At 32.9% G+C, this 23,200-nt stretch overlaps 1 protein-coding gene across 1 annotated transcript in view; it reads right to left on the bottom strand.

Annotated features, from left to right (window-relative positions):
* Positions 1 to 2,677: 2,677 nt before the first annotated feature.
* Positions 2,678 to 23,200, bottom strand: part of LOC126822010 (cysteine-rich motor neuron 1 protein) — a 59,746-nt gene continuing 39,223 nt past the window's right edge. The window contains exons 5-14 of the mRNA XM_050550726.2: positions 17,040 to 17,222; positions 16,382 to 16,552; positions 14,474 to 14,590; positions 13,551 to 13,805; positions 11,255 to 11,491; positions 10,573 to 10,782; positions 8,103 to 8,318; positions 7,592 to 7,780; positions 7,163 to 7,249; positions 2,678 to 6,752 (exon numbers count right to left, since the gene is read on the bottom strand). Coding sequence (XP_050406683.1) covers positions 6,337 to 6,752; positions 7,163 to 7,249; positions 7,592 to 7,780; positions 8,103 to 8,318; positions 10,573 to 10,782; positions 11,255 to 11,491; positions 13,551 to 13,805; positions 14,474 to 14,590; positions 16,382 to 16,552; positions 17,040 to 17,222 — 2,081 coding nt within the window. The 3' untranslated portion in view covers positions 2,678 to 6,336. The remainder of the gene's footprint in view (positions 6,753 to 7,162; positions 7,250 to 7,591; positions 7,781 to 8,102; positions 8,319 to 10,572; positions 10,783 to 11,254; positions 11,492 to 13,550; positions 13,806 to 14,473; positions 14,591 to 16,381; positions 16,553 to 17,039; positions 17,223 to 23,200) is intronic.

The following is a 23,200-nucleotide window of genomic DNA, read 5'->3' as shown; positions in this document are numbered from 1 at the left end:
GATCGTCCAAAGCCAACAAAAAATCCATCACCGTTGGAACAGTCAAGATTAGTTTGGGAAAGTGTGGTAGGTCTTGTTACAGTGTTAGAAGAACTGTAAAGGTGGATAAATAAATGTGGAACAGAGACATAATTGGAAGGTAAATACAGAAATAAGAAAAGAACTGAAAGGCCTTAAGACAACATAGTTTGAACATAATGATAATATTTAAAAAGTGTTAATCTCAGGAAGAGTAAGATTGGAGTGGAGACACATAGTGAAATATAAATTGACTAAAGATAGGAGTTTGCACCTGCCCTTTGTATAGCCGTGCCTCGAAAATGTTATCAATTCAGTGTAGGCTAGGGCGTAGGATCACCGACTGCTGAAATTTGGAAAATGGGACTTTATTGGCTATATAAAAAATGATGTGGCCTACAAGTTAACTCCCATCTTAAATACAACACCGAACAACATTGAAAATTTAGACAATTTTCTCTCCAAAAATGGAGACGAAACGGCGTCAACTTTTAATGTAGTTATTCCCCTTATATCGCAGAAATGTGTTAGTGCGTGTCGATGGGATACAAAATAAAAACTTTCATTGACAGTAGAAAAAAATAATCTTCTCTTGCTATAGAACGATCTCCAATCAATAAAAACAGAAAGGTGGATGACGCCTATATTTTTTTCGTTGTAAAATCTTTTCAAAATATGTTTTTAAAATACGTTATGTACATCATCAAGGTAGTTATTATTTTATTAACTTGTAGAGGCTTATCACCCTAAAAATAAATCAAATAAATTTTGAACAAAACTGTTTTTGAAATTGCTATAATATACCTATCATTGAATATCCTAGCCCTGTCCAACAAACTTTGGGTCGAACTACTATTGTATGAATGCAAGCGTTCATTAAACTCCAAAGGAAATTTATACTCAGATGTGAAGGACCCAAAAATTACTTGTCAAAACTCCTATTGCTCAGTTTGATCACTGTCACCATGAACATAATTGAACCAAACCGTTTTTAAAAATACTATTGATTCAAGGGCAGATCCAGGGACCATGGATATAGAAGACGCCCAGGGGAGACCCCGAACGCAGCTAGAAGTCCGGAAATGCCATTTCTAGTGATCTGATACAAGGACCTGGTAATAAACTAATGAATTATAATGGGACTTTTTCAGTCAGCAATCCAGATAGAGAGGGCGTGCGCGGGTGCACCCCCTACTAGATCCGCCCTTGTGATTGTTAAAACAGTTATGCCTCTGCAGTGGATTGACCCCTGTGTTTCAAATTCGAACCATAGGCCTACACTGGTTGGAAATAGTTGACGTTTTTTGGTCATTAAAGTTAAATAAAATGTTATATACTTGCTACAACAACTGTTCCAGATGAACGCGATACGAACACCTCTAAGGTGCCCGCCCGTGTAGGCAAATGGAAATAATTTTTCTCCAAAGCACTAGCGCCTGCCTAAATTTGAGGGGGGGGGGGGGGATTGGAGAGCAAAGCTTTCTACAACCCAGATGGACAATTTGCAGATAGAGCAATTTTTTCATGTCTTCACTACAATAGGTGTGTATTTGCACTTCAGTGAGATTACATTATTATATTGTCTTCATCACTTCATTTATCAGTTCTGTATTCATTTTGCACAGTTCTTTTTACAAACTGTACAAAGAATAATGGGAGAAAAGGTGTGAAAAAAATTAACGAATGTACAATCAGCTGCAAAAGATTTTCTTTTTATACGCCCACGTTTTGCATGTGGATGTATATTGCCGTCGCCCCTGTCCATCCAGACAATTGTTTGTGGACACTCTACAGGTCACAATTCTTATCTGATTTTGACGGAAATTGAAATTTAGGTTTATCTCCAAAATATTGGCATGTATCAGACCAAACTTCATGGATTATGGCCCCTGATTGCATGAAAAATCACATTTTTAGCTTGTGGACCCTATAGAGGTCACAATTTTAATCCTATTTTGATGAAACTTGAGATGTAAGTTTATAACCCAGAGAATTTGGTTCCTTTCGATATGCACGAATATCGAAAGGAACTGAGATCTTTGGGATATAAACTTAACATTTCAAGTTTCAACAAAATCGGATATAAACGTGATTTTTCGTACAATCAGGGGCCATAATCCATGAATTTTCGATCCGATACATGCCAATATCGAAAGCAACCGAGATCTTTTGGAGATAAACCTATATTTCAAGTTTCGTCAAAATTGGATAAGAATTGTGACCTGAGAGTGTCCACAAACAAATGACGGACGGACAGGGGCGACGACAATATATGTCCACATGAAAATGTGGGCGTATAGAATCATGTTCATAACTTTTTAGTGGGGTAGGGTCCCCACTATAATAATTGCTTTGTCTGAGAAGGAGTCAAATATTCTTTTAATATTCAAATATTCTTAAAAGACGATCTGAGGTAAGGTCCCCACTATATTTATTACTTTTTCTGGTGGGATGCTCTCAAATATTCTTAAGACTGCCTTGCACAGGCAATATAATGTCTCTGTTAATAGCTGTTTCCAGATGGGTTGATATTCTACTGCTGATAGCTTGTTTTTACTACCAAAATGTGGTATAAATTGTCTAGTCAGTGTGATCCTTTGAGAGCAGCCAATCCCCAAATGGGGGTAAAAATAACACAACATACAACGCTCTACCCATGTTGTTTCTTCAGCATTTTATTGTGCTGCTTTTCAAAGAGACAAAGCAATAGAGATTTGTTACATATCTACTGGCAGAAAAACAGAATGCAGCACATGAACTTTAATAATATACAAATTAATTATATATCAAACATTATACAGATGGCAAATGCAGGCAGACACATGGATGTTGATTAAAGGAATGCTCACAATTATAACAACATTTAATTACATGTACATATCAAAATGAGAAATGATGATATTTGAACAATTTGCTCTGCTCTTTATTTAAAATGAATATACACAAATGAAAATAATATAATAATATTAATAATATTATAATAAATATATACATATTTTTTCATGTCTCTTTACGATATATAGTATAGTAACCACATACATATACATAACCAGAATGACATGATTTTACATTAAGCCCTTAAATAACGTTAACATAATAGGTGATGGTTACCATTCATGCTAGCACTTAATATATTTTATAAATAAATTTTACAAAGTTACTTCACTGCTGTACTTAACTGCAACAGATGCAACAAATTTTATATACGGTAACCAACTTGTTAAGAAAAATAAAACTTAAACCGGTCTACATTAAGCAATGCTTTTTCAACAAAGAGTACATTAGATGTCAAATTTGTAATATATCAAACTAAATTGTCTTAATGCTTTTAGTTACGAACTTGTTTTTTTTTTTCATGACCTTGTGTTGTGAGTTTGCACTGCGAACCCCATATTCTCGAAATTGTTTTCTCTTATATCCTTATATGGACATAGAAAACAGCTGTAAGTTAACACAGGCTATTTGACAAGGTTGTCATAATGTATCGACTGGCACCATTGTTTTAACACACAATAGACGACCAGTTTAGTCAGAACTCATGATTCATAGAAAACAATTTTAATTCTCTTCATGTGTGTAACATGTGCTTGTCATTGAACAAACATTTTTCATAATGGAATTTGGAGGTCTATTCAAACTAAAATGGGTGCCAGATTCGGCTGGATTCAAAGTGAAGCACAAGCGCTAAAATAACTGCCTATATATTAACCTTTCGAGTTTTGTTCCCAAAATGAGCTAACTACAGACTAGATGCGGTATATACACATGCACGGAAAGGCAAAAATACAATTATATGACATCTTTAACACAACAGTATATATATATACATATACAACAATAATAACCAAATAATATATAATGCACCAAAAACATGTGAATATCTACAATTACAATAATAGAAACAAAATCACGAAAAAAAAAAAAGTTTTCAAAAAATTAATCTAATAATATAATATGTGTCAATCGCAAATTATACTACATCAAAAGTAATTAATTTATTTGATGTGAAAGAGATTTGTTCTTATTCATAATTTCAACAAAAAAGCAAGATAGCAGCACCAAAGAAAACAGAAACCAGTCAAGGATTAAATGCAAGATCGAAAAAGCTAATTCCACAAGATACATTCCTATTCAAGAATAGAAATATGTATTAAACATACAATTACAATACAAAACATCAGACATACAACAAATACACAAAAAGCAATGATATGCCTATATAATAACTGAGATTCTTCTGCCAAATTAAAGCATTATTTTTTTTTATTATCTTACATAACACTGGAATGCATCTATCTTCAATAAAATCTTTATATTAACAAAATTATAGTTTATACAGTCACAACCTTTCTAGCAAAATGATACTTCTATTAAATTGTCTACATCTTTTTGTGATATCGTACTAATCAAAAAACAATTAAATCAAGAAATTGTTCAACAAAATTTCACTTTTTGCCCTCATTGAATAGAAAAATATTTGATTTATTTGCCATTTTTATCACAGAAATGTGTAACTTTGACCCAGATTTTGAAGAAATCAACAATAAACATCTATTAAATTTGTGACAAAAAAAATAACCATAAATTTAAAATCAAAATAATTTATCAATCGTTTATTTAATAAATAGATTTTGTTCCTGAGAAGAGATTTAGTCATTTCGTCTCAATTTAACTCAACTTCCAACATACAATAGACTGAATAGAAAAGATATATCTAAGAAGCCTTGAAGTTTGCTTATATTTCAATTAGAGAGCAACTAGCGTTAACACATTTTCTGCATAAGAAAATAGCCAAATAATTATTTTTGGTTAGGTGAATCTCCTTTCTTTCAATATTCATTATCAGTGGAGAAGAGAGATAAGTACATGTAAGTAAGCAAAAAGTTCACATACTTAAAAACATCAAAGTTTATTAAGCAGGTGTATGGTAGACTCTTGACCATGTGCGAATTGTATCATGACCTGTATCACGTCTAGGTTCCTGATGGAATTTCAAAACTAACTCAACTTGAGTTTTACATTTATACTAAATGTATATTGTATGACATAATATAAATTTAGAAGTTATCTCTAAAATTTTCCAAATTTAATTTAAATTAATTTCTACAAATAATTTTTTAATATGAAACTTAATATATATGTATTTCAATATAAAACCCAATAACATCAGTGTACAGATAAATTAAAAATATTGCTCTTTATTGATATTACAATTATTCTGAATGACACAATCATTGTACAGATTTTACAAATGCTTAATACATTTAATCATCAGGTCTTGCCATGATCAAGATCAATCCAAGATGTTTCTCAAGCTGAAATTTCTTTTGTGAGTAGTAAATATATCCTACCCTCAAATAATGAGTGTCAAAATACTTTTGCCCAGGTGTAAATTTATCTACAGAATTGATGCTACATGTCAAAACATAGCAAGTTCATTAGGTATGGATGCATAAAATACATGTATTTTTTACTAATAGTAAAGTTTTAATTCTTGAAAATTAGATTGGTTTCAAGTTCTAGAAGGCCATAAAGATTTTAATTTGAAATTCTAATCATTTCTTAAATTATTACATTGCACTCTATACCAACCATTAAATATACAAACATTACCATACAAAAACATATTTACCACAATATATATATATAATATATATACCTTTCATACTATCTTCTCTTAATATACTTTACACGAACACAACACAATTAAACATGTTGACTCAAATAAGCTTAATATACATCTTTGCAACAAAATTAATGACTAAATCTTTTGATGAAACATATAGACACATTATAATCTATGTATCAACACATTATAATCTATATAGACACATTATATTCCATATAGACACATTCTATTCTACAATGTAAGTTTTCTGCCTCTACCAAGTCTTCAGGTAACAAGGGAATGCTCCCATAGTGGAAGAATACATTTATTGTGTTGAAGATTTAATTACACAAATTATAGATTGATTACTGCATTTGAATGGCTTATTTTATAGGTATGAAAGACAGCTGGTTGTCAAAAATATATCATAGATTGTTTGTGTAAGTATGTATATACTAGTAGATATGAATATAAATATCCCTGTACATTTTAACTGCATAGGTGATTCAAATATTCCATAAATTTTGCCATATTTCAGTTTAAATATATTAATATACAATAATAGTCATGTCAAATGTTTAATCTTAAATAAAATAATTAGGAACAACTATTCGTTATCTGAATTTTCAGAGGTACAATTTTGCCGTTTTATTTCCAATATGCATCATACTTCTTCCATCTATTAACTGCTTTCATTGTCTACATGTTGTTTACACTTGATTAAAAGTTTTATTTGAAATGCACTTTTCATTCGGTGCCACAAATTGGTCTGTGTCCACATAATGATTTTCCGTCTTTTCCGTTAAACGCACTTTTTCCGGGCTAATAACAGGACTCAACGATCTGTACGATTTCTCCAGCACATAATTTTCTTTGTTGGATTTACTTGGAGAATCCATCAAAAATGGCATTTGACCCTGATAGTCTAAATTGGTTGATTTGGGTCGTATTTTAATGTCTGTCATTATTGTCGAATCATGTTTCATCTTGAACTTTCCAGTATGACGCCGACGTAATATTACCAAGAATAAGACTAACAGCGCAAGCAATGCTATCAATAGAATACCCACTAGAGCTGATATTGTCAACACATATTTTTCTTTTGATACTAAATCTTCTGTTGGTCCTGAAAGTAATACAAAGACAAATACTGTAAAGTGAAAATTATTTGGTGCTTGAAATTAATAAATATAATCTATCGTGAACTAAAATGTGTAAAGAAATTAATTTTTGCGATTTGATATGTCACTATCGCGTTGGGCATGTCCCAGGGTATTTGCATTTATAAATGAATGCAACTATAAACATGTCATATTGGTGGCAGATAGCATGTACAAAGTAGAGGATTCTTCCTCTTCTGGTACACCTGATACTACTCTACTATTAAAGTGCCCATCACAAGAAGAATCAAATGTTAAAACAAGAAATATGAATGGCAAGACATTATTCTTTCTTGCATAGCATACACTTTCTTTTTCAATCAAGTAGTTTTTACATAGATACGTTTGGCAAATACATAATGAGTGAAAAACGTACCATCCATAGCTAAAGTAGTGGTAGGAGAAGGTCTGGTAGTTAGAACTGGAAACAAATCTAATATACCTGGAGTTGAATGAATGTCTTCTGAAATAAAAAATATCAAATTCTAGCAATGATAATGGACTAACATTTAAAAAATTTGATGGGATGTTACAATACCTATATTCAAAGACCGGGATCAAATTCAAGTAAACAATCCTAACTTATAATCCTACTGGAAAGTGGTACCAGATGTTCCAAAAAGGGTTAGTGTATCTTGCCTCTTGCACGACTCCCATCTCTGCCATTGTGAAACAAAAGCAGACACAGTCTATTAGTTAATAAGCAAGTATCATTGGCATAGACTATTATATCATTTCGCAGCTATAAGGCATTTTGAAAAATCTGTTCAAGTTTGTAGATTTGCAAATAAAATCATACACTTACCAAGACATGATGGACAGCACTGTCCAGGTTTACGGATCATAACAGTACAATCCAATGGTGTGCAGGGTAAAGGTATACAGGCTACCTTGCCATTAGTACAAGAACATTCTGTACAGTTATCAGATAACCACTGTTCACCTGAACTATATGCTATATCATTAGCTCTACATACTTCATACTGATTTACATCTACAATAACAATAAACATTCCTTAAATAGCTTCAACTTTGACACAGATTTGGACCCTGGCAATCCAGAGATAGGGCATTCGACTCTTGACCAGAATTTCCTGGGTTGAGATCCCTACATGGATTAAGAAGAATCTTTGTGACTTTTCAATCTTGGTTCTCACTGGTCAGAGGTGCTAGCACCGAAAAATCGAGGTCCATGACATTATGTGCAAAATAACCCATGGCAGTAAGAATTCAATGAAGTGTGTAGACAGAAATGCTGCTGTTTGCTCAAAATCCATGCAAATTTTCTTTGTATATACAAAATATTAAAATCTTACCTATGCAGGAAGGACAGCACTGACCCTTTCTAAGAAAAGTTTTAGTACAGTCTAGTATTGGACAAGTCTGGGAGTAACAATGTATTTGACCATGTTTACAAACACAGCTCTGACATGGTGTTTTCTGCCAGACAGCTTCATGCTTATGTATCATGCCAGACTGGGTTTTACATGGTCTAGGAGTTAATACTGGTATAATTGGATCACCATCAACATCTACAAAATAAATTTGATATTGGTTTTTAATTTTGAATCACATCAAAATTCAATACTGTCGCCGACAAAACATATAAACAATATAAAACATAGGTCATGAAAAATCTTTAATAAGGCCATACAAAAAAAATATTCTGGTTCTCAGACAATCCTATGAGAAGAATCAGGTTTGCACAAACTTCAAATTTTTGCTTCCTTTAACTGAGGACATTAATGAGATTGTTTCTATTTTTTGATGCAAGAGTATCTGAGAAACAGATTATTTATTATGCACGGCCTGAGAAATCAATCATGAAAAACTTAAAACTAAAATGATGTGTACGTAGTGTGTGTTTTGCCTGAGAAATCAGGCTGTCAGTGACAAATCTTTTAAAAATCATAGTGAACACAAATCTTTTAAAAATCATAGTGAACACAAATCTTTTAAAAATCATAGTGAACACAAATCTTTTTTTATATCTTGTATAAACCTTGCATTTTCGTGTGTGCTCTCATCATATTTGTTTTAAAATACATCTAATTCTATTTTCTATTTTGAAAAGAAAAAGCCAAATGTTTGTGCCAAATTCGACTTAAAACATGCAAATTTACTTTAAAGTTGAAATAGATTCACAAAATAAACATATTTGTGGATTCAATTTAGAAGAAACACTTCACATGATAACATATGGATGAATAATAACATGCCTAAACTTTATTAAAATAGATGTATTTTTATATAATGGTTTACTTAACACAAACAGGTGGATATTATTAGCATAAACCAAAAAAGAAACACTGGCACTTCTCATTATTTTGAGTCAGTTTTGATCTTGAAAAAATCTAAGCACTTTACATGGACAAAGCATCCACTATGGTGGGAGGCACAAAGTAAAGATTTAGATGAAATTCATACCGTATTTGACTAAATAACAACCCAATGAATCCTAAATTTGAGAAAGAAAACATCATTCAAAAAATCTCCAAGAGTGGAAGTGTTATTAATTGAATTATTGATAAGAGCATATCTGTTGGTAACTACATTTAACATTAGCGAAGACACCATAGCACCAAGAGGTTAAGTGATGGAAATGGGCATTTATTTGGTATATTATGGTTTTAATTTTATATCAAAGATGTATTTGTACAAAATAGACAAGCGCCAGTAATGCCTACTATAACTGCTAGGGTAAATATATATCTCAGCCTACTAAAAACACAGAAATCAAATAAATTAAAAGGAAACTAGGTTTCATAAATATGTCGAATAAATTCATAATTATATTAACTGTACTGTCTATAATTAATTTATCAAATTTTATTGTTTATATTAAGGCAGACTTGTATTTGATTTAAAGGTGCAATACTACTTTATTTTTATTTGGAAAAAAGCCAAAATAAATATTATCAAATTGATTTTCAAGAGAGATATGTTAAATTCAACTGGTCGTCGGTCATATCAAATGCATCAAATAGCCTGACTATTTCTTTTATTTTATTGCCTTGAGACTTTTTTTCTGGCATGTATCTTTCATCTTTTACATGTTTTCTCTTGTAAAAAGCCATGTTTTTTTATCTGATTAAAGGTAGTATTATAACCATGTGATGTCCAGGATATACTTAAATTTAACTTTACATGTGAACTACGCTCTAATGTATATAACATAAGTATTACATACTGTTCTTTAAAAGATATAAAGTATATGCCTTGAACCACATGTCAGATGTGTACGGACTTTGAACACAAAAGCTCTTTGAAAACCTATTTCATTTGGCCCGAAGAACAAAGTTTTGAGAGATAATTTTAGAAACCTGAATATATTGTAAAAAGAACTTTAGTTAAAATAAATAGAATTAACCACATATTGATTTAATTTAGCACAAAGCAAATATTTACCGTTCTATTTTGAATGAAGTTAGAGAAACCGGTTTGTATTATTGAATTAGTCTCGGACCACTGTAGCTGTATATTTTTTTTTTCATGGTATACTGTTTTATGTACAATTACATTAAGTATTTTTAGTGTACCAATTATGTTGTTTAATCTATGACCAAGAGTCTGTGCTTTTAATTTTGGTTTAGATTTTTTTCATGGTATACTAATCTAAGTGTAATTAATTACATCAAGTATTTTTGGTGTACCGAAGTGTTCTTTGATCTACAACCATAAGCCTTTGGGTTTTTTTAATTTGACTATATTTGCAGAGCCACCAACATATTGATTAGGAAAAATTTAATTTCTACAATAAAATAAATTGGCAGGAGTGGTTTATACCTCTGCAGACGGCACAGCAATGTGATGCTGGTTTGACTGGATGATGACATAAAACAGGAGGGCATGTGTGGGATTCACATAAAACAGTTCCATCATGACAAATACACTGAGTACATTCATCCATCTTCCAGATCTCTCCTTCGACAAAATAGTGACCAGATACACTCTGACAGGATTCCTTCTTACCAACACTAGGTAAAACAGAAACACCTGTAAAAATAAAATGACACTGTCATAAAACATAATGACCGATAAAAGAAAATGGTAGATTTTGCAATCTCTCTTTATTTTTTTCTCCATTATGACAATGTTCCTTGATTTAACGGCTACATTCCCACACACTCAAAATGTTAATTAATTCTAATACAGAGTTTCAGTTAAGGTCTTCCCTTCAATCATTAAATGACATTGGGTAAAATGCAATGCAACATGTAGAGTTTTTTTTTTAAACCTTCCTATGTAAATGGCACAGCTTTTTGAAATCCATAATGTGTTCAACACTGTCTTCATGACCACATACACATTCCTATCTGGTTTAAATTTCTGTTCCAATTGAAAGACCACACAGTAAATCTATAGGGAAATCAATCCAGCCAGACAAATGTGCTGGTCATGTTTGTGGTGTTACATTTCTCAAGTTATATGTCTGAGTGAAAATATTCTAAAATCAATTTCCACCTACCTGGGCAAGATGGGCAACAATCTCCAATTCTAAACACCGGGTTAGCACATTTAGGCACAGGACAAGATATTAATGAACACATTTCTTGTCCTGATAAACAATAACATAGACCACAACCATCATGCCATGATTCACCATCTTCATGACGTTGACCAGTTTGAGACATACACGATTTACCTTCTTCTCCAGTTCTACTTAGATTGAAGTAGGAAGGTAGAGTAGGTAATGGTGGTGCTTCTAAAATAAATAAATAAATTAAAAAAATAAAATAAAGAAAAAAAAAATAAAATAAAGAAAAATAAAATAAAATAAAGAAAGATAGGTTGCCAGACAACGAAACATACGCCCACAGCAGCTATATCGTCCGGGCAGTCAATAAGAGTTGTCGCATATTTTTACTTTTTTCGCTAATGGAACATTTATAACACATTAAAATCTGATTAAGAGTAACAACTCATTAAGTAATTATCAGAAAACCATTAGAATTTGTTTGGTTTTTATAAAGTTCTGCCCCATGCTAACGTTTAGTATACAAAACTTTTAACATCATGGATTTAGCTGTTTAAGTCATAAAGATTCATTGAAAATCAGTATATTGTTCGTCTCAAGACCTTAAACACTGTGTATCAATTTAAAGTCAATCGGATATTAACTTTAGCCTCTAGAGCGTCCACAAGATTTTTCAAAGTGATCAAGGGCCATAACTCTGGCAGTAATTATCGGAAATTGCTGAAAATCAATAGGCTTCTTCGTCTCGTTACCTTAAACACTGTGTATCAATTTAAAGTCAATCGGATATTAACTTTAGCCTCTAGAGCGTCCACAAGATTTTTCAAAGTGATCAAGGGCCATAACTCTGGCAGTAATTATGAGAAATCGCTGAAAATCACTAGGCGTCTTAAACACTGTGTATAAATTTAAAGTCAATCGGATATTAACTTTAGCCTCTAGAGCGTCCACAAGATTTTTTGGAGTGATCAAGGGCCATAACTCTGGAAATAATTATCGAAAATCGCTGAAAATCAATAGGCTTCTTCGTCTCATGACCTTAAACACTGTGTATAAATTTAAAGTCAATCGGATATTAACTTTAGCCTCTAGAGCGTCCACAAGATTTTTTGAAGTGATCAAGGGCCATAACTCTGGCAGTAATTATCGAAAATTGCTGAAAATCAATAGGCTTCTTCGTCTCATGACCTTAAACACTGTGTATAAATTTAAAGTCAATCGGATATTAACTTTAACCTCTAGAGCGTCCACAAGATATTTTGAAGTGATCAAGGGCCATAACTCTGGCAGTAATTATCAGAAATCGCTGAAAATCAATAGGCTTTTTCGTCTCATGACCTTAAACACTGTGTAGAAATTTAGAGTCAATCGGATATTAACTTTGGCCTCTAGAGCGTCCACAAGATTTTTTGAAGTGATCAAGGGCCATAACTCTGTCAGTAATTATCAGAAATTGCTGAAAATCAATAGGCTTCTTCGTCTCATGACCTTAAACACTGTGTATAAATTAAAAGTCAATCGGATATTAACTTTAACCTCTAGAGCGTCCACAAGATATTTTGAAGTGATCAAGGGCCATAACTCTGGCAGTAATTATCAGAAATCGCTGAAAATCAATAGGCTTTTTCGTCTCATGACCTTAAACACTGTGTAGAAATTTAGAGTCAATCGGATATTAACTTTGGCCTCTAGAGCGTCCACAAGATTTTTTGAAGTGATCAAGGGCCATAACTCTGTCAGTAATTATCAGAAATTGCTGAAAATCAATAGGCTTCTTCGTCTCATGGCCTTAAACACTGTATATAAATTTAAAGTCAATCGGATATTAACTTTAGCCTCTAGAGCGTCCACAAGCATTTGATATGACCGACGACCAGTTGAATTTAACATATCTCTCTTGAAAATCAATTTGATAATATTTATTTTGGCTTTTTTCCAAATAAAAATAAAATAAAATAAAGAAAAAATAAGAAAAAATAAAATAAAAAAATAAAATAAAATAAAATAAAATAGTTTCATTTCTTTTCATCTATTATTAAATACAATATTTTGAAAGAGCAATGTGTATAAAAGTTCAAGGAACTGGGTCATTTTGGGAATAACATAAAGAATCAGTAAGAGAAATCATAATTTGAAGAAAACCAATGAGGGTAGGTATACATGACGCTCCTAATTGTTATCATGTACAATAGTGGAACTAAATTCAACTGTTTTCATGAAGACTTATATTGAAAGACCATCCAAGAGTTGTGAAAGTGAATTATTTTTAAAATTAAAATGACCATACCTGAACATTTACACAACTGACAACCCTGATCATTGAAGGTGTATCCATGGAGGCATCGCTTGGTACAGTTGAATGGTGGACAACTCTTACAACGACACTTTAAACACCCATTACGATTCTTACGAAAACCATAAGTGCACTGTTTATTACAATCATCCATACCAGGACAATGTTCCAATAACTCAACACATTCACATATTTCTTCTCCTTTCTCATTTATCTTCTTTCCAAATTTACATTCAATATTACAGATTTCTGAAAAACAATGGATAAAATTTGCAAAAGTTATAGATCTGGTTCATTGATAAAAATATGGAGATTTATATCTTTGACTATTTTGAGAGGGTCTGCAATCTGCATTCATTGTGTGAAAACTGTTCATATAGGACTCAAAACCAAACAAAATCTCTGTAGTATAACTCCCAGCATGAGTCATGAAGAACATTCAGCATTATTCAAATCAGGTTCTCAGTGATGCAATGCTGACAATAGAATCATGTTCATTGCTTTCAATGGGATGAAATACAACTGTCCCAAATACAAATTTTTAGTTCACATAATTGAACCCTTGGCTGTTGGAACTTGAAGAAGAGTAAGTGGAAATCTGGTTGCCCTGGCAAAATTCACTCATTTGCACAAATAGAAATTACTTAATGTTAGTCTCAAATGTTGAAATGAGTACAGACTCAAGAATTTTAGCCCCATTCCATTATAAATTTTAACATTTGTATGCCCTCACAATGGTCAACTATTTTCTTCTCAGTTGTATAAATTCTGAGAATGTTTTTTTATGGTTGAAGAATCTGGTATACTTTGTCAGACAGTGTTTTATTTTGGTTGAATTTGTCTGGTGTATTTTGTCTGACTGTGATACTGATCTTTCTATTTCTATTTGTTTTATAAAATAAGAGAACTATAATTACCTTCTTTACATTTACAGAGAAAACAACCTTTATCGGTTTTCTGTAGACCAAGAGGACAATCTAAACTACAATTTTCTGTTTCTGTACATAGTTTGGGTGGATATATCAAACTATCATCTATAAATATACACAATCAAAATATATAGTAAAATGAAATGGCATTTTAAGACTAGTGTTATGGTTCTATTTGGGTAACCTTATTGTCAGGATTCAATATATTCTATTTTTTGCTATTATACTAGATGGGTTCAGTCCATATAAGATCATTTGGTTCACAATACAGGTAATTGCTTTTGCAACACGAAAAGGAGCACATTAGTTGTTGTCTATTTTAAAATAATATGTCACGATTTTTGACAAAAGTTAGCTAATACTGCAGCAATTGGATGGAATGCAGACATTTTACATCACAAAAACTATTTGGTATTAAAATAAGTAAGTCATCAATTTTAAAGTGCAAAATCTTAAACTCTATAGAAGCTTTAAGATATAATCTTCTATCATAACGATCAGTGTTCAGAGGTTTAGGTCTATTGTATATCATAAAATATTTTGTGTAGGTGTATATCTGGCTTATATAATATATTAGAAAGATCAGGTATCCTATATCTACTGTAAAATCTTAAACACAGCAGTCTTTAGAAGGACAAAGGTACACCTGAAGAGACGAAATACCAAGTATCCAAGGTTGGATTTATTTTATAACCCCAGCAAATAACGACACAATCTTGTTAACTTTAATATTATATCACAGGGTTAACGACGACAAAATACTATCATTACAATCAATTGTCCTCATCAAATAGTGGAATTCTTTATATGTTTTATCATACTCCATCAAAATTGAAATCTGAGTAGACAAATATGTAAATCATCATATAGTATGATTTTCATATTCTTTTATAGTTTAAATGTAGACAGGTTGAGATTTATGATAAGATGGGGATTTAAGACAGAATTAAACCAGCGGCTGCTAGGCAAGATACACCCACATTTTGCAAGAGATGGACAGAGAACAAGCTAAACAAAAACACGATTTGTTGTACAATCAGGGGCTATAATCAGGTTACGGTCCCATATGCATGAATATCGAAAGGAACCCAGATCTTTTGGATATAAACATATATTTTAAGTTTCCTCAAAATCAAATAAAAACTGTGACTTCTAGAGGGTCCACAACCTTGGTATTACATACTTTTAGACTATTTGCATACAAGAAGTGGCCATTTTGTCCGTCATGCCAATTTCAAAAGGAACCAAGATCTTTGTGAGATACACCTATATTTCTAGTTTCATTAAAAACGGATAAAAATTGTGACCTGTAGAGTGTCCACAAACAAAATGTTAACGGACGGACACATGGACAGACAGGGGCGACGACAATATACGTCCGCACGAAAATGTGGGCATATAAAAATTATAAAGTTCACTCGAACTGGGTCTTTGATATTGGATTACAAACCAGATAAGTAATTCAGATGTTTAGGGGCTGTGATATAAGATACTACAGACATTTGCATTTTGACATATGTCAAATATGTAAAACACATCAGACACCTTTTCAAATCATCAGCAGAAACTTGAATATCACACCTAGGGACTTTGAATTTCATATCAGATCTATTCAATTCACCAGCAGAACATGAATTGCACATCCATCTATTCAAATCATAGTGAACTTTGAATAGCACTTCAGATCTATTCAACCATCAGTTCAACATAAATAGTATATCAATCAGCACATACACCCCTTTCAAGAAACCATACATAAGTTACCAGTTCTGGTAAGTCTGTTTAAAACACAGGGTTGGTAATGGTTCAGCAGTTGTAACAGATTTAACTACCGGTAACTTTCAGGATGGCCAGATTTTTTTAAATATTTATAAAGTACTAGTAATTCATACTGACCATCACAAACTGGACAGCATTGACCAGCAACCTGTCTTGGATAAGAACATTGGACAGCACACATTTCAGCTTGACATAACACCTGGCCCATGTCACAATGACATGATACACAACTATTCTCCTTCCATACTTCAGTATTATTATAAAGTTGACCAGATTCAGATACACAACCTGATATTAGACAAAATGTAAAGATGTAACAATAGTATCTATTACCCTTCAACAAACAGAACTTATAATTCACTCACAACAGTACTCTACCACAACCCTTACAGCTGGCTCCCATAACCATTCACTTCATTTAATAATTATGTGACGACTTACAATGTCTGAGTTTTGTCACAATTTCTCTGTGTTTGTCTAGATTTTCAGTTAGTCGCTATTAAGGTCTGGCCTTCTACACTGATGACTAATATTACACAATTTAATTCATTCTTTTTGACTATTTTTTATGATTATATTTTGCCTACAAAGGGTTGGGCCCTTAAGAAATTGCAATCATTCATTCTATAAATGTATATAAATTTAATTTCAAATGATGTTCTTTTAAAATCTCCCTGTCCAAATCCTACATCATTCTTACGTTCTAGTTTACTAGAATCATAAATTTGAAAGATAGCATGCTAAATTTGAATAATGGTATGAAAACTTAAATCACCTCGACAGACTGGACAACATTCACCATCCGGTATCACCATCCAGCCACATAATGTTTCATTACACGTTTTAGTTTTACAGAATGTTAAACCATCTTTACATGTACATGTTGTACATTTATCTAGCTGCCAACTCTGCCCATCTTTATAATCTTCACCTTCATAATAACATGTTAATCCAGTATCTGTAAAAAATGAAATATTCCTTAAAATTTTTGTGACAGTATTTATTTAAGTATTAACATAAAGGTTACTTTCAAGCATCAATTGATGAAATACATTATGTTCAAAACTATATAAATATGATTTTGTTAAAGTGGTGCTAAAAATAGAATTCAAATTTTCCAGTTATGTTCACAGATATGTAAATCCATTGGTGCCAACTTAGCCATATGATTGCATATGTAACAGTCTTGACAATTTGTCTTACGAAACTATAAAATTGAATGGCTTGTACATGATATAATCTCAGTGAAGTGGTCATTAAATAAATCTATTACACACACAGAACTGAAATGAAATGGAAGTTCTGATCGAGCAGATCACCATTATGGAATACAGTAAAGTGATCAGTTGAACAGATTTTCATAGGTCATAATTTTGTGTCAACTGTGTCATTCTGTTAAGCTATTTAATATGCTAATCTACATGTACAACACATTATACATAATTTTGATGTGAGTTAACAGTTGCAACAATTACTATCTTTGTGAGATTCACGAATAAAAGATGACATATCCTGTTGTAGAAAGTATAGGCATATCCCACCTCATGTACAACACTCATTTCAATGACAAACAAACCGATTAACTCAACATTGTATAAGGTAAGTGACCTGTACTAATCTATCATAGCTATAAACTCAGTGTTAGTGAACAATATAATTTCTCTAGACATAGAGTACTTGAGAGAACTGTGTGTTAGAATTATATCAGAAGATTATATTGTCTTGACTTTTAGGAGACTAAACTTGACCTAGCCATCTGAGTAAATATCAACATAAACCTTCCATTATTACACCTATATGTCAATTGATATACTTATAGTTTAGCCATCTTTTATTAGATTAACAAGTGGTCTAACCACAAACTCTATGTTTGGTTAATATAATAAGTCGGTGTTCTACATATGTTAGCATAAATACATACATTATCAAATCAGAACCAAACACAAACCTACATGTACAGATATAACATTAATTGCTAGTAACTAGACATTAAAAAGAATTGTCTTCAACAACATTCTCCACAAATATTGCAAAATTGATTTCAATATTGTTGACAATATAAACTTTCCGAAAAATTAGAAAAAGTATCAGGTGTGCAAAAAAGATTAAGCATACCCTTCCTTGTGTAAACTTTTGTGACTACATAAGGCAAACTGGCACAACAGTGTCTGCTTGAGTTTCATAAACTTTAGCCAGAAGGTAATCCCTGAACAATGACCACCAGCAGAACCAAAAGCCAAAGACATTTAAAATAACAAAGAACAAATCTAATCGTGGTAAAAAATGTATGGATGACGCCATAATTGACTCTCCTTTCAATGCTATTGTAGTAATATTTTCAACCTGCTTAATGATATCACATTTAAAGGATAAAAATGGCCACCCATATATTTCCTAGATTCAGCAATGAGTTCACAAATAGAAGAAATAAGAACCATATACCAGTAATCTTTTCCAGTAATACTTTTATCATGACTTTCTAAAATTTCACTGTGCTCACTAAAGGTAGTATTAGTTTTTATACCTAAAATAAAAGCAAAGAAGTTTTTGTACCACCCATATCTACAGTTCATAAGGTTCTGTTTTCTTATTTTTTCCATTTCTACTTAAGAACTAAATGCATTATTATATTTACAAGAAATGTTGAAAGGGTTGGTATGTATTGGCGTTGTTGGCAATCTTTTCAAGATATGTATACCGGTATATAGACTAGTGGAAGTAGACATCGGATAACTTGTGACCAGATGTAGCCCACTCCGCATCAGTAGAATATTTATCAAACCTTTATACCAGTTCCACCCAAAACTCTATTCATTTCCCTCATGATTTCATATTATCAGTTTTCATAAAACTATATTTTAAACAACTCTGCTAAGCATTCTAGTATTTTGAAAGTGACATGATGGTATTGTAACAATATGCTGTGGAATCTTCTTAAAGAGTCTGGTAATGGCAAACTCAACCAGATTCTGAATACATGAAATATCTTAACTGTCAAGTGATAAAGAATAATTCCTGTTATGCTTCCTGTGGTTTTAAAAGGTGAATTTAAATTTCTTTCAGATAAAGTTACAGACAGGTTTAACCAGGTCTGAAACAATATGCTACAGTTCCAGAAAGATTACTAAATTGTTCTATTACATAATCATAGAGCTGCTTATGAAAACATTTATCTCACACACTAGAATTAAGAGGGTGTGAGTAAAACGACAGGACATTTTCCCGGAATATTTTCACTATTCTGTAAATTCAGAGATTATGTTGACCATATATGACGTTGACGAAGGGATAAGAAACTTGATAAGAAGAGAAAATAACTGAGCTATTATTTCTCCGGTCCAACATCTTGAGGAAATATGAATACCAAAGATCAACAATGGATATTATATGCAGCTGCAGGTTTTTCATTAAAACCTCAAATGAAGGGTTGGAGGTTTTGTGGCCATCTAGGTGAAGTTTGGGTGTTTGTACACAGGATAAACAAAACACATGGAATTAACTCCTTGTATTAAATAAAAGTTCATGTTGCAGCCAAACAGGAAATAAGAGTCTTTTCTATAGTTTGCAAGGTGATATTGCTCGTCTTCACTGAACAAACAGTCAACATATGCTAACTCTAAATATACATGTACATACATGTACAGATTAACAAATTAGCATTTATGCTCACCAGATAAAATTTCAAAATATTGTCTCATTTCATATTCAATAAAGCTCAAGGTAGTGCCAGACCAAGTGACCCCCCACCCCCAAAACTGTGACCAAGAGTTCACGATCAACAATATTTAAGGGATATAATATCACTGATTCAGTATGGTTTTACCGTATCTCTATTTGTAGACCAAGAATGTGCATTTTCATATAATTTTGTCCAATGCCAACAGTACTACCTACTGGTACAAAATATGACAGTTCAACATATTGGATGAACAGAATGGATGAACAGAATGAAACAGAGGCATTTTGAATCCTCTGCAAACTACAAATATTTCAAAAGTTGAATCTCAAAAAGGAATATCAGTCCAAATAGGTTTAAATTCAGTTTGGTATTTACTAAGATATGATGAATTCAAAATTCATAATATTCGGCATCCTCTGCAATTGAATCCAAACCGTGATGTTATCTACCAATGATCTTTTGGTTATTTTAATAATTAAATGTTATATAATCAAGTAAATGTTGTTCGAAAGATGCAGTATGGAGATCTGCGACTTTATAACAACATGTCCATCAATTTTATGGATGCTCAACTAAATTAGAAATGAAAGGGAGTTTAACATCCTACCAAGATGTCTTTTTTAACAACTAAATTAGAAATGAAATGGAGTTTAACATCCTATTAAGATGTCTTTCTACTGTGTTATCAGAGCACTCCCAGTAAGAAATGTTTCTCTCATTACAGAAAATTATGTGTCAGTGTTTAGTAATTACAGGTAAGACATTAATAGTACATAAATAAAATAAGATGAACATACAATAAGAACCAGTAACTGATCATTATTACAGCCATCCTGGAATAGTGACGTCTTAAGAACAAGTTTCATGTTGATTGTAATTGAAATGGTGAAGTTTTAGACTCTTTTTTTTTTAAGAACAACAATGGCAATAACAAGATTGTCAATTGTATGGAACCAGTTCCTGGTTCAAAAATAATAATTTTCATGCATTATGTATAAAGTTGGTAACCAAATACCAAAACATACAAAAACTGTTCTCAATATTGAATACCTCCTTCCTACACATTTGGCACTTTGTTAGTTATGTAATTTATCTCTCTTTTATCTTATATTTTGCATACACTAACAATAGCATCACATCGTAATAACACATGGATGTGATAGAGGCCACCATTTGCTTTCCACATTAATTTTAATTTTTCTTCTGTTTATAACATTAAGTCACTGGTAAGTTATTCATCTTTAATATATACTCTTGGCATGCAATTATCAAAGTTTTCTCCATATGTAAGATGTAAGCAATTAGACTGTACAAATAAGTGGTACCCCTCAACAAGTCGGCCATAATATATCAGCAAGTCGGCCATAATATACATGTATCCAAAACATAAAGTACATCAGACAATTATAGGGATGTAAAGCATAATTCATATTCTAATAGATTTTATCCTTATCACAAATAGAGATATCAGCATTTTACAATGAGGTAAATTTTTTAGAAATACAAGTCCAAACTATCCCTCTCCATTTAGCTACAAAAAGTGGCAAGTGTCATGCATGAGGCTGGTATATGTGCATTCTTTCTGGAATGCCAGATTCAAAGGAGTTTAAAACATTTTGTTATATGTTGCCTTTGAAAATTTTTGTTAAGTTACTGTTCTTTAATCAAGCACAAGTCTTACAGCTGGTTGTGTGACAAAATAGATTTTCCACATTTGATGCTGCATATTAAGGACATTAGACATTTTTTTTTTACAAATTTAACAGCTATTGCATTTTCATAGTAGATTTACTGTAAAGTAATAAACTTATAACCATTCACTTCACAGAATTACTGAAAAATCAGTCATTTGAAATAAAGTATGCAGATTTTAGCTCATGTGTAAATGATATTAGCATATACTATTCAAAAAAAGTAGGGGATATTTGATTTTGGGGGCATAATACTAAAATATGCAAATGACTACGAAAAAAGTCACTATAGAACCTAACAGAAGAAACATTTCCAGTTACATGTGACGCCCAAACGCACCAATAGCTACCGCATGGAATGCAGGTGATGCTTGGGATCATCATGGGGGTCCAACCCAAGATTTGCACGACTCTGACTTTGAATGTTACAGTCATTGTGGCATTGAATTCCAGGGTGGAAACATCAGTTTAATTGTTTTAGTGACCAGAAAACAAATTTTGATATGCGTCGGCTTACCAAAAATTGAAAGGTTACGTGCCCTTGGCATGCTACAGATCGGCACAACACAGGCGGTTGTGGCGCGGACGATGAATGTTTCTCAGTCTGTCATAAGCAGGCTATGGTCCAGATACCGTGCTACACAATCTGTACAGGACAGACCACGCTCAGGTCGACCAAGGGCGACAACTCAAGCCCAGGATCGATTTATCCGTACCTTGGCCTTGAGAAATCGTGTCATCACAGCAAATCAGATCAGCGCTCGTCTTCAAACAGACACTGGTGTGAGAGTGAGTGGCCAGACGATTCGGAATCGACTGCATAGGGGTCACCTTCGCGCCCGACGTCCTCGCGTGATCCCTTGTTTGAGAGATCATCACATTCAGGCAAGACGTCGTTGGTGTAGGGATCGTCAACACTGGGATAATCGACGCTGGAGCAATGTGATGTTTTCAGATGAGTCAAGGTTCACTGTTGATTTTTTGGACAGACGTAGGAGGGTGTGGCGTCGTCGAAACGAGCGCTTCCAAGACGTTAACGTCATCAGACATGATCGATTTGGGGGTGGTTCTGTTATGGTGTGGGGAGGCATCACTGTTGCTGGAAGAACGGCTTTACATGTTGTTGCAGGGCGTGTTACAGGCCAGTACTACCGGGACAACATCTTGGCAGTCCATGTTGTGCCGTTCGCACGACGTCATGGCCGCCCTTTCATCTTCCAGGATGACAACGCAAGATGTCACAGGGCCAGGATCGTTACAGGTTACCTCCAACAACAGAACATCACCACATTACCTTGGCCAGCACTGAGTCCCGACCTCTCCCCCATCGAGCATGTCTGGGACATGCTTGGACAGAGGTTACGTCAACTTCAACGTCAACAACGTCCTGCCAATGTCCAAGAACTTGCTGCTGCGTTGCAACAGGAATGGGACAATCTGGACCAAAATGACCTTAGACGTCTCATTAGGAGTATGCCACGTCGGATCAATGCTTGTTTGGCAAACAGAGGAGGATTTACCCGTTACTGACTTGGTTGTGATGCAGTGGTAACTTTGCTGTTTGAC

Source organism: Patella vulgata, chromosome 5, assembly GCF_932274485.2.
Source record: "Patella vulgata chromosome 5, xgPatVulg1.2, whole genome shotgun sequence".
NCBI lineage: Eukaryota > Metazoa > Mollusca > Gastropoda > Patellidae > Patella > Patella vulgata.
Note: the sequence above shows the minus strand (reverse complement) of the source record. Positions and strands in the feature narration are given on the sequence as shown.